The sequence below is a fragment of the Austrofundulus limnaeus genome, unplaced genomic scaffold, assembly GCF_001266775.1.
Source record: "Austrofundulus limnaeus strain Quisiro unplaced genomic scaffold, Austrofundulus_limnaeus-1.0 Scaffold412, whole genome shotgun sequence".
Classification (NCBI taxonomy): domain Eukaryota; kingdom Metazoa; phylum Chordata; class Actinopteri; order Cyprinodontiformes; family Rivulidae; genus Austrofundulus; species Austrofundulus limnaeus.
Genome location: NW_013952814.1, coordinates 82,258 through 95,503, shown reverse-complemented (window position 1 = coordinate 95,503; position 13,246 = coordinate 82,258). Strand labels below are relative to the sequence as shown.

Here is a 13,246-nt window from a genome sequence, read left to right as displayed (position 1 = left end):
GATCTATATAGATGACTGCCAATGACATTATTTAATATAAAATAGATTTCAAAATTATAAAAATTGTAGATTCTCCTTTTACAATTTAAAATATAATTGATTTAAATTAGAAGATTAAAGTAGACTGTTTTTTTTTAAATTCCTGAATGTCTGGCCCCTGAGCTGTCGGCTGCAGCCCCTTAAGCAAAGTACCGGTAGATGAATAGCCCTGCTGTATACCTACCAATATTTCTTCCTTCAGCAAATTGTACATTCACTTTAGGCATATTGYATTTATAAAGGAGGTTTTGGTTTAATTCTGTCTGAAGTTCAAAGATTTTCAGTAGAGTTGAGGTTGGAGTTTTGACAAGACCATTTCAAAATCTTGATGTTAGCCTGATTTATYCAATCAGAAACCAGTTTCAACTGTGTCCAAGTATCAACTGTTGATCTGAGGTTATGTTGAGGGATTTGGAGGTAGTCCTTCCTCTTCATAAATCCTTCCACTTCAATGCACTATCATGACGCTTACTCCTCTGTGTTTGACAGTTTGTCCAATGTTCTTAGGTATGAATACCTCACGTTCACTCTTTTRAACATACTTCTTGTCCTTGTGATCATGTGACCATGTCTTAACTACTGCTAATATAAGTTGAGCTTTAAATTGTTGCTTTTGGAGCGGGAGCTTCTTTCTTATACACCTTCTCTGTCAATGTGATGTAAAACTGACTTCACTGTGGAGACTAACACTGGCATTCCAATGATTTCAATTCATGGTTGGCCTTGATGGTTCCTGAACAAACATCAAACATTCACCCAGTTCTTGTTTTTAAAAATCATTAAATTTGTATGTTGGATAATCCTTTTTACCCTGAAAAAAAGAATGGTTCCAATAAATCACTATCAGACTACAGTTAGTGCAACATTGTTCCCAACAGCTGCATCTTAGTTGTCTTCTGTCTGCTTCAGGGTCCTGGTCCAGCATGGTGGGCAGCAGTGAGAACATCCAGAAGCTCGGCCTGATTCCCTGTGCCATCTCTTGGTTGTATAGCGCTATTGAGCGGCGCCGAGAGAGGACCTGGACTGATCTGACCGTGTCAGTGTCCGCCATAGAGCTGTGCTGTGGTGAGGAGGATACTTTGAGGGATCTGCTGGGGGAAGTYGGCCCCTCGACAGGCAGCGCCCAGGACAGCCCAAAAGCCCATGTTAGAGTGCAAGAGGACTCTGTCTATGGGATACAGGTACCAGGAAGTTCTTTATTTTGAAAAAAAACCTGACCAAAATGGTCAATGGTTCACAAGAAAGTTGCATGTCCACAAAGAGCACAATCTGAGTAAATTTGCCAAGATGTTGTTACATAAATGATCCTGTAGAGTTTAATCAATCTTAGTAAGCAAGATAAATTGGAGCCAAAGGGAATTTAGGGTATTTGTAACAGCTAATAAAGTGTCAGCGTCTTGGCTTWGCTGTTTTGGCAATATGTCAAAAGTTCCATTTAGAAATTAACCTGCAACTGGATATTTCTCGTTTGCTGTTTTGACTTTAAAAGTTGATATTCTTTACCCTATTTTTAAAACCTCCTGCAGTGTGGTGTAGTCAGGCAATAAAGTGGGATTTTCTTTTTTTTTTAATAAACAAAAAAAAGAAGAAGCTTTGTTTCAAAACATTTACAAAATAGTAGGGATGGTGCCAAACTCTTCTCTGACATTTCTTTAGCTTGAAAAATTATTTTCCTCTATAAAAGCATTATTTTGATGGGAGGACTAGTCAATAACCAGAGTGTTTTTTAGGAAACAAAAATGTCTTTCACAGATAATTTTTTAAATAATTTCTATCCTTTCAGATACGTAACCATAACCGAGTGAAGGCCCCCACGGCTGAGCGGGCAGCCTCTCTGTTGGACGCAGCCATCGCAGCTCGTAGACACACAGACTTCGTTACGTACTTGTGTCACAGCTCTATAATGTTTTTCACACTTTACATCCAGCCGCCTCGGACAGAAAGCAATACTATTGGAAAAGGTTGGAAAGAAATATTCATCTACAATTTTTGAAAGCACTTTTCCTTTTCCCCCCTTTATGTATGCAGTTGATTAGGGCAAGATGAGAAAAAAAAACTTATTATGACCCCCGCACGCGAAGCGTAAGCGGGACTCATATTGTTTTTGTACTGTTTATTTTTTTATTTTATTTTTTTCAGTGATTTTTGGTCAATCTTAGAACAAAAACGGCTGCACCGATCAACATGAAATTTGGCAGGGCTGTAGATGAGTCTGACCTACACTGAGCCAGCCAACGGTTTTACAATAGACCCCATATTTGAGGAGGGGACTCCTTTCAAAGAGGGGGTGTCAGGACATGCAAAAATGCTTATAACTCAGAAACTATTCAACATAGGAGCTTCAGATTTTGTTTTGGTTGTTTAGCTCTGATGAAGCTCTATCCATCAGGCCCACCAATCAGACTGTGTTCCGTGGGCTTTGAGTTTCAAAGGTGCCAGCCACATTAGTTTACAATCCTCCTCCTTCGGSATAAAGTGCAGTGCGTGGGGCGTAGGGCGCTGGGCGTGGACATGTCTTTCCYACTTTTTGTTGTTCCAGACAAAATGTTTCTAAAGTGTTGCTCTGTTTTCCTCAATTGTTGTGGCAGCTGACAAAAACACAAGTTGAACCCAAATTTGTGATAAAACTGCTCAAGCCGCCAGTTAAAGCGAAAACAAACTGGTTTTGTTGTTATCATAAGCAATGAATGACTCTCTGAATGAATAAATCTCTGCTTCTTGCAATATGGCATCAGTACCAGAAATATGAAACCGGGTGGGGGGGCACACCTGGTGGTCTGTCATGGCAGCCTACATACGTTTTTACAGAAACCTGTGGATAAGCCCGTAAAGCAATAAAAAATGGGTCTTTGTTTAGCTAGCCATTAGCCCGGCCTGAACAAAGACTTTTGCCCTTTTCTGTATAACCCTGCTCCATGACTGATGTCACGACTGATAAGTTATTAGACAGAACATTAATTCAAAAAGGAACAGACCCCTTAATGTACAGCTTTAATGTTTGTGAGCTCTAAAAGCTTTATAGATGGGGCTTTTAAAAACAGGAGCTAAATGGCTTGCTTCAGAAAAAGGATGACCTGAGAGGTTAAATAAAGGGCAATGAGAGGTTAAACAAAGGGCAGTGCTGCACAAGTAAATGTCTTTTAACTGTTTACTTGACAGACTGCTGCAGTGGAGTCATGGAATAAAAATATGCAACAGGAAATGAGCATTCCAATTAAGTATCTTCAGATAAATCATTTTGCACAACTATATCAAAATCTAGTGCTTATATTATTTAGTTTCCTGTAGTAATTTCTTTTATCTTTTGCTGTGACAGAAGCAATAAGTGGCATGGGAGAAAACCCAGCTGCTTATTTTTATTAAATAACTGCAAAACAAATGTTAGTCAGAAAATGAAAGGGATAAGATCATTTCATGCAAGATAACTATAGTGTGAATATAAATATATCATGTAAGAGAGTAAGAGACTCATTGAAGCTGGAAAGCTAAGGGGCAATACAGTATGACCCAGTATAAAACTGTGAACAGATGTGAACAATTCTGTTAGACCCAATTAGGACATAACAAAAGACCTATTATAAGATGCACAACTTTTTTCCTTTTCTCATCTAATCTTTGATTTTTCCTTCTTAGGTTCAAGAGGGACCACTAAGTTGACTATGATAGATGTGTGTAGTGGTATGAGGGGTGTAAACAAAAATAAACCCCCTCATTCTGAACTGGGCCCCATTGTCTTGTCTCTTCTGAGTGGACATAAATCCATCCCTAGCAAGTAAGAATAATATAACTCCAGAATGATACAGATGATGAGAATCACTGATCTGTAACTGATCTCATAAATTATTTACAGTTTACCTGCTGACTTATATTTGGCTAAAGAAGTACTGACGCATGCGTCATTTCCTGGATATTTGCACAGGGCCAGTAAATTGTCGCTGCTCCTTCGGGAATCTGTGGCTCATTCAAACTGCCACRTTGCTGTGATCGCTCAGGTTGCCGACTCACTGGCGCAGCTTAACGAGAGCTTCTCTACCATCCAGCTGGCTTCCCGCATTCGCAGGACACAAAAGAGGACAAAGGTACTTCACAAAGATTTTTGGTAAATCTGAATAAACTTGTAATGAACCTTATTTGTTTTGTTATACAGAACTTTCAACAGTTGGTTTTCTGGGACAGAGTAATGGAACAAAATACGTGTTCTTTTTACATCTATGAAAAAAGATTAATCRTAACAGTTTTTGTGTTTTCTCAGTTTAATTAGCTTTTGTGGCCGTTTTCAGTCAAGGTAACTTCAAAAGTTAATCAGCTGCAACTACATTCAAAATTAATTTTCCAAAAGTTTCTTTAAAGATGTTCAGTGARCCATGAAATGTTTTGCAGACATACAGACAGACAGATACACAGAGATATGAGATCATGAGACATGATCTGTCAACTTTTATGGTGGTGGCAATAATCAATGGTGGTACTAGTTCTCTAAAGCACAAAAGTGCTAATTGCGGACCTAAACTTCTCCTTTGCGCTTATTATTATTTTCATTTTCTTCAACATTGGAGGAGGAAGCAGTCTCTTGTCAACACAATGGAGCACCATTGTGTGGAAACAGCAACCCCCCAGACATACCGTATTTGTATTCTCAGAGCTATATACTCTGACAGACTGTCCTTCATGATGGTTTCAATTTAGTAGAGTTCCTGCAATTCTTTGCATGGCAGGAAGCAATTGGAGCTATATTATATACTTAAATGAGCTTTGGGAGGGTAGAGGGAGGAATTATACCACCAACCCGCTGTCTCGTTGTATTGAAACTCACACGAAACAGTTTAAATTCAAGCTATTTTGAAATGAACATGGGTTCCTGTTCGTCCTGTAGCCTACCCAGAATGCATCGCTTCAGTTTTAAAATAAAAAATTTAAAGTTACATTTTTTTTTGTAAAAAAAAGTTTAAAATTACTAATTTATCTGCATGCTTTCTTACCGAAGCCCTACCATAAATATAAGAAAATGACCAAGAAGCAGCAGAACTAGCAATCCACAACAATTTTTTAATCCCATGGCTGTGTCCAAAATGGTAGGCCGTGTCCTCCGAAGGTCGAATTTGTCGGCCGCATACGTCACAGCGCCGCGACGAAGGACGTCCAAAACCGAAGACTCCTCCGATGCGGCCGACAAATACGTCCTTCTTTTTCCCCGATTTGAAGGACAGGTCTGATGGATCCTTCCCGGCCCAGCGTATCCAATAATGCATTGCGGCCCGACCGGAGATTTTTTAAAGCTAGTAATGGCGGACGAAGCGAGAGAAAAGAATACGTTTTAAATAAAAATATGGCGATATGAAAATTAAAATATTTTAGCGGTTCTAATTCTAACACTTTTATCATTTGTATAGACATGATTTTAAATATTATTTTTGACATAAAAAAAACGCGAAATAAACATGCACCTACAGCGGGTCAATTAGTTCTTCAAATGTTACCTTTAAGTTAATTTTATTGTTTTGTGATATTAATAATGCTAATGTATTGATATTTTTCTATTTAAGTTTGCTTGTTTAGCGTCGTCACAGTTGCTAGGTGACATGACGTACGCCAGGGTGGAGGGGAGGCTAGTCCGTCCAAATTCACAGCCTCTTTTTTTCCGGTCTTCCTGGTCTACCAAGGACCTGGCCCAACTCGACTGGATACACTGTAAAAAATGAAATGTTGGATTTACTTAACCATGTTATGTGACCYSGTTCCACTTAACTGAGTTGAGTAAATTCAAAGCAATATACCAGTTTTTTAACCAAAGAACATGAGTATGTTGCTTTGAATTTACTCAACTCAGTTAARTGGAACGGGGTCACATAACATGGTTAAGTAAATCCAACATTTCATTTTTAGAGTGTAGTCTGGGTCCTCCAGAGGACCCGCCTGTCGTTTTGAACACAGCCCATGACTCAAAAGACTGTTTCAACAATTTACGTCCCCAAACTGCGACAAAATGTGCCAATCTGTAAAAGGAAATTATCATTCCAGTAGTTGGCAGTACTGTGCAGCTAACATGTCTCTTAGTGTCATTGGAATATCTTCTAGTGAACAGAAACAGACTTGTGGTTTATGTTTWGCTTCTGCTAAGTTTTATTGAGCATATGCACTTTTGAACTTGCGGACCTAAATAAATCAAAAGTGCTTTAGAAATTGCGCAACTAAATATTAAATTAGTGCTGCCCACTACTGGCAATAATAATTATACAAAAATGCACAGACAAGCTCATAAATATTCATAAACTGACTTTTATATTTTATGCTGCCAAGGCATCTCAATTTCCTGTTGATAAACATGATTCACTGCAGCTGATAGCTCTAGGTGGAGTTTGCATGTTCTCCTTGTGAATATGTGGGTTTTCTTCAGGTACTTGGTTTTCTCCCACCAAACATGCATATTAGCTTAAGTGGTAACAGTGAATTGTCGCTACAAGTGAATGAGAGTGTGTCTCTATGATGGACTTGTGACCTCTCCAGGGTGTACCCCACCTCTCACAATGTGACTGTTAGAAACTGACAACAGATCTGCGATCTGGAAATGAAAAACGTGAGAAAATAAAATGGTTTAATTGATGGATGGATATTTCATGTGGCTGACCTTGGTTTGTCAAGGGACTGAGGACAGAAATTATTTTTAGTTATAGTCTTGCATATTTATGAGAATACTTTAAGTTCAATGATACACAATGTCTCAAAGATCTCTATGTTGATCATAGAGAAAAAGTACAGTAATTTACACTTGTCTGGAACAGATATATGTAGTATTTTTTTTCCCAGAAAGAGAACAATTTAAACAAGACATCAGTTTTATGATGTCTTTTGATTTAAACGTAAAAACACACACTGTCAGATTGAGTATTTTTGTTTCAAATTACTATTGTTTACTGTAGTTGAGGACCACTGACAAAAACCTCCTCTAATAACATGATTTATCTATATCCAACAGCAATCTGCATCATGCTCTCCTTGTGGGAGGAGTTTAACTAAAGAGAAAAGAGGGCCTCAGTCTTTGTCTCTACGAGCATTTCACTCCACAGAAGAGGTAGATGTGGATTTTCGTCCTTTTTGCCTGCGTGGTCAAATGGATCGTTCCAGTAGTGATCAGTCCTGTGACACTGTCATCCAAATTAATTCAGATGGTTCAGTCCATTCTAAAGGAGCCCCGGTGCTGACACAACCCAGATTTCTACCTATCATACCTTCTCTGCATCCCAGTAAAGCTGACTTGGATGATCCAGAGTTTACAGCTCTTCTAGAAGAGCTTCTAAGAATTCCTCAACTTCCTGGAGAAAAAAAGACAGATGACTCCGTGCAGGGGGACGTTGAAACTCTGAAAGCAGAACAAAAACAGCCAGAGCGAGATTGTCTCAAATGTGACACATTTGCTGAACTTCAAGAACGATTAGGTTGTATAGATGGGAGTGAGATGACAGTGGATGTGCTGAAATCTTCTTTAAAAGGTGCTTCTCTTAAGAATAATTTAACCAAACCACAGCATCAAAAAGAAGCTTCCAAAGCTCAACAAACGGTGAACATGGGGATGGGTTGCAGTCAGATCTGTGTGGGAGAAAAGCAAACCGATGGTGCATACCCCGGAGATAGTATCCAGAGAGAGGATTCTGGTCTGTTTGACTGTGAGGAATGTAGTGCWACTAGTTCCAGCGAGGAATTGCTGAATCAAGCTCTAGGACTTAGAACCTGCCGTTCTGATCTTCCCGACTCTAGACCTGTCAAGTCAGGTAATAATAGTTTCCCCTCCAAGCACTTTTCTGCAAACTCTCAGGGAAAGACAGCCACTAGCTCCTCTGCCCTTCAACCTTCAGAAAAACAAGAGAGTCATGAAGCTTCTAATTGGCTCAAACCAGACAAAAGAGCTTCCCCAGTGGGCAAAAGCTCCCCCATATCTCCTTCACCCACTTGTTCCTCTTCACAGTCCTTGGGTAAAAGTGCCATAATTGGAGATGTCTTACCTAACTGCACCACAGAGGATATTAAGGAAATGAAGGCCACTATCACAGTGACTGTTCAACAACCACTGGATCAAACAGGTCAAGACGAACTTGTCTTCTCTATGGTTGAGGAGGTGACTATCAGTGGAGCGTATGACAGAGGGAACACAAGTGGGAACATTATTTGCATCCGAGAGCCTGCACAGCCGCAAGCACATGGCAAAAGCTCTGCTTGCTCTCAACCGATCAGGATTATCAGTGACGTCAGTGATGACTCCTCAGCTGCAGCTTCTTCTGTTGTTCAGCCTGTAGGCACAGGTGCCAACATTGAAAAGAGCCTAAATAAATTAAAAGGAGAAAAAGGACTCCTCCCTTCATTTATAAATCCCATGCTGTTTAATACAGATATGGACTGTGATTTGGATGGTGCTAAAGAAAAGGAGACTCCTCAGGAAAAAGGAAAAAGCGTGAAGTCAGAGCTTGAGCTTAAAAGAAAAACTGTCAAATGTCCAGAAAAGCAAAATGAAACTTTGGATTCTGAGTCACACCATGCTAAAAAGTCATTTAAGGCATATTATTCATCTTCTGATCAAGATTCTTCTGAAACCGAAGTCTTTAAAGATAAGGGATACTGCAAAAAGCCCGGAGAAAACAAAATGTGTGAAAAGAGAAGGGAAAATACAGACAAAGGCCACCCTAGAGACTGTGAGCATGTTTGYACCTCTAACAATCAAAAGATCTCAGAGGGGGGAAACATTGCTTGCAGACATGTTGGAAACATCCCTCAGAGAACTGGCACTCCACCTGGTTGCCAAGAAATCAACCCTGCTTCTTGTGAAACAAGCAATTTGTCAAGAGGTTGTCAAACCCCCAACCAACAAGGCAACCACTCAAGGGAGGTGACATCATCTAACCCATGGAGCCCAGGGGAGACTCTGGAGAGGAGGCGAGACAGACAGCAGCTGCCTGCACACCACAATGTTTATACCTCATCTTCTTCTCCAAAACTCGCAACAAAATTCAAAGGTGATTCTAGCAGCTCTCTAACGAAGGCCTCAGTATCGGCACTGGCAGCAAATACAACAGGAAAACATGACAGTATAAGCACCAGGCTAAAATCCCCCACTCAGAACAGTAGCAGRCTTTTCACTACCAAATTAGAGCAGCTGGCTTGTAGAACTAACTCCCTCGGAAGGACCCCAAGGGACTTCCCTACTCTGGAAAGAGGCAGTAGCAACACCTCCATGAGCTCTAAGGGAAGCTCCAAAGGAAGCACTGAAGCTGGCTGTAAAGCTAGTTATAAAGGAAGTTATGTGGGAGATTGTACCTTTCCAAGGACCAACAGGAGTCCCAGAAGAAATCCTCACTCTGACCATCATGTCTTTCATTCTGAAAACTCCGTACCTCAGTCTGGTAAGAACACCCATTCAAAGCTTTCTGCTGTGGGAAAACTCAAGACAGGAAGTCCCAAAGTTCGTCGACTATCGTCTTCCAGCATAAAAAACCTCAGCCAGTTTAACAAAAGCCTGCAACAGTCCCGTAGTGCCAGTCTTTCGCCCGATTGCAAAACAGTTAGCTTTGAGCGGACCTCCTCCTTCTTTTCCTCTTCCCCTCCTCGATCTTATYGCTCCATTAGCCGGACTCCGAGTCAGAGCTCCACAAGCTCCTCTACAAAGTCTGCCATTCAGGGCTTTGTCAATGGGWGTTTTTCAGACCTCCTTAGGGCAAGATCCTTTAGCCCAACCTCGGCAGGACTGGATCAAATGACCCCTCTCCCCTCCCCATACAGCCAGGTGACCTCTCCTCGTATGGCCGACGACCTGAACGGACACACCAGTGACACCACCAGTATTCTGAGTGGAGATTTGCCTCCAGCCATGGGGAAGACATCCCTGCATTTCTCTAACAGGAGCAGCATGGTGAGCAGTGGCTACGGCAGCATGGTGAGGGACAGTGAAGCCACTGGCAGCAGCTTGTCCAACCGAGAATCCGTCAGTGACCGGAGTGGCTTGCTCCTCAACRTGACTCGCAGCAGCCGATCATCCCGCAGGAGAGGGAATGCAGGTAAAACCCCTCATGTGTTGACCTTTTATTAACTGAAATAATTATCGTCACACAGAGAACCTTTAGAACCTTTATCTGAAGTACTAGTGCATTTCAGTAATGTTTTCTGGTATTCAGAGCAATGATGGTTTCATTTTATTGAATTATAGTAAAAAAGCTTGACTGAATTAATCATTTATTTTAGACAAAACAAAACAAAATAATTGGAAGTGTATGAATTTTATTTAGGAATGATTATTTATCAATGATGAAACAAAGAGTTTTACACAGTTTATATATATATATATATATATATATATATTACCTTTAACACCCTTATGCCATCACATGTTGAGTTTCTTGGTCAAATTTTCAAAATTACAGTATACACGATGTTTTGGGTGCTCCTATTTTCAGGGGTCGCCACAGCAAGCAAACTCTTGGCAATTGTTTTAATTTCTGATGCAATTGTGTTTCAAACCTCAACAACTCCAGCACTGACTGCTGAGCTACTGCAGCGATAGTGATACTGTGAGATCTACTGCGATGTGTTTAAAATAATAAAATCAGTGTAGCAGTTTTTATGCTGGTAACCATCTTATATGGGGTTGACTCCTGGTTGTAGATGTAAATCTAATAATAGTTGGTGAATGCCATGAATTCACTTCTACGCTAGCCTGGYCCTTGCCTTCCTACGCAGCTCCGCTCAATTCTAGTTTCCCTTCACTGCTGCGTCTGGGACTTCTCCCACTGAGATGGATTTCACTGGCAGATTTTTAGCCAATCAGAGAGCAGAACGTCRATGTTCTGCGCAGTKTCTGCTAGTTATTTTAGYATACGGCAGTGGAGGAAGAGAATGAAGCCAGTCCGTGTTGATAARGCTTCCAAATCAAAATAAATTTGTCTGACAAAGCAGCAGCTCTCATTTACAGTCGTCTCTTTTGGCTCAGTACTTTTCTCCTCTCAGTAGGGTTGTTTACAGCGCACACGATTTCCGGTTAGCTTCTTAGCTTGGCCTTCTTCACACCAAAAACACACATGCTTCAGCAGAGGCCACGCCTCCTGCAAGAAACGATTCTCTATGCATCAAGTCCAGACCCTTGTACGAAGCAAAGTGAGAAGGACAGGGTCTGGTTTTAACCAGGCTACTTTTACGCAAAACTAACTAACAAATCTGTATGAACAGTTCTTGCATGAAGCCCAATGTGTAGCACTTGGTTGAAAATTCCTCTTGACTACAACCACTTAGCAAACACACAATATTTTCTCTCAGTATTTGTAACATTGAGCTGTAAGGTAGAGGAGTACAGATGTTAGAGAAGGTGAGTCAGTTTGGATCTCCTGACTGTTTTCAAAATTTGGGTGGGAGAGGTGAAGCACCTACATCTTCCTGCACCCTCATTTGCCCAACTCWGGACGTTTGAGCTACTCCTGAACCCCCCCCTCGGATGGCAGATCYCTGATCATGGGTTGTAGCAGCTCGGTGGTCTGTGGTTGTAAAGACGGTTGCCAAATCCTCATGTGAGYTTGCCTTCTGTGGCAACCCCTGAAGAAGTGAGCAGACGAAGAAAAGAAAGAAAGAAAGACAAAAAACAAACAAATAAACAAACAAAAAACAGATAATTTCTGTATTAACCAATGTTGCATTGCTATGGTTGTTATTTTAATTAGATTGACACCAAAAGGTTGTATGTCTAATTACTGTCTGAACACTTCACCAAATCCATGCAGTGGTTTGTGGTCTATTTTGCTAACAGACACAAATACGCACACATGGCTAAAAACTAATAAACAGCAAAATAGCAACATTTTTGAGACCTTGAGTATAAAATTACTCACAATTCTTGCAACATGCTACATAGAAAWGATAAACATTTCTACATGAAAGCTTTTTGGTTTGTAGTCTGGTCCAATGACATATTAATGTGATGTTAATTAGAGATGACGCATGGCTGTAAAATGCAGTCAAGCTTAGTTTCCTTACTGCTGTTAAAGAGTAATTTGGGTTGACATGGCATCATTAATACATGAACCCGGTGGCATCTCACACTAATTGAAGCAAAAATGCAGAACATTAAGAGTAAATGTAAATTTTTGAAGATGGGTGTGTGCGATTGTGAAGTCAACTTCCTAAAGATATTATATTGTGTGAGGCTACCATGATGTTATGGAGCGAGAAAAAAAGAACAGGATACATGGATTTTGTGCTTTATATCTTGTTTTATACAATAACATATTAAAACAAACTGAAAAAGCAAAAAGAAGCCATTTGAAAGTTGCATTTGTGTTMAAATTTGTTGACCCAGAAGGGGTAACAGAATAACTCAAAAGCTCTGCTGCTTTTTTCCTGAGGGCAAGCTGCTCAATAAATCTAACAAAAGTGTAAATGGCCCTTATAATGAAGGGCTCTTAGAGACGTGAGGCTTCATGTGTTATCCTAATGTTGTGACGCAGCAGTAATCACTTACTGTAGGTTCATGACTGCTAATGTCTATTTTTGATCTATATTTTGGATTAAAAAGCAAAAAAACAAGTGTGAAATTTAAAACAAGATTTAAAAAAATCAATGTAAAACTACRTCAGAGCTAACGTTTTGAAAAAGTAGAGGCAAAACAAGTTGTGAAGCAGCATCTCATTATCCCTTTACACTGGCGTAGGTTCTAACCAGCGTCGTCTTTCCCACGATGCCCCTGTGTCGGTGAAACGCTCGGCCAGCGGTCAGCGGTCTCGCTGGATGGATCTGGAAATTCCGGAGTCCTATGACATTAAGGTGTATGAGATCGACAACATGAAGAGGATGCAGAAAAGAGCAGGTACTGGCAAACACGATGTGGGTTTATTTTGATTTGTACTGGGAGGTCGAATTCAATTTATACAGTTYCAAGTCACAGCAAGCATTGTCGCATTGYCAACTTGTACGGATTGTCCGTAATTATAAATATTTTACGTCATTTTGCAGGTATACGGATGTATAGACCAATCTCAYAGATTTTTTTCAAGTCTTACGGATTTTTTCAAAACCTCRTTTTCAAATTTATCTAACATGTCAGCGCCTGTAGGATGATTTAAAAAACAATAAATAACATCAAACAGCTATCTTCCAACCTGTTTTGCCGCTAGTTTCAAACTTTTTCTGCTCTCCTTTCCTCCTGCTTCGCAGCAGGCACTTTTATGTCTGCAGCTGACAG

General features: G+C 40.3%; 1 protein-coding gene across 1 annotated transcript in view; it reads left to right on the top strand.

The window, feature by feature from the left end:
* LOC106528909 (kinesin-like protein KIF26B) overlaps positions 1–13,246 on the top strand; it is a gene marked incomplete in the record, with an annotated part of 74,705 nt that overhangs the window by 35,091 nt on the left and 26,368 nt on the right. The window contains 6 exon segments of the mRNA XM_014024193.1: positions 949–1,220; positions 1,823–2,000; positions 3,673–3,811; positions 3,959–4,118; positions 7,013–10,079; positions 12,716–12,871. Of these exon segments, the coding sequence (XP_013879647.1) occupies positions 949–1,220; positions 1,823–2,000; positions 3,673–3,811; positions 3,959–4,118; positions 7,013–10,079; positions 12,716–12,871 (3,972 nt within the window).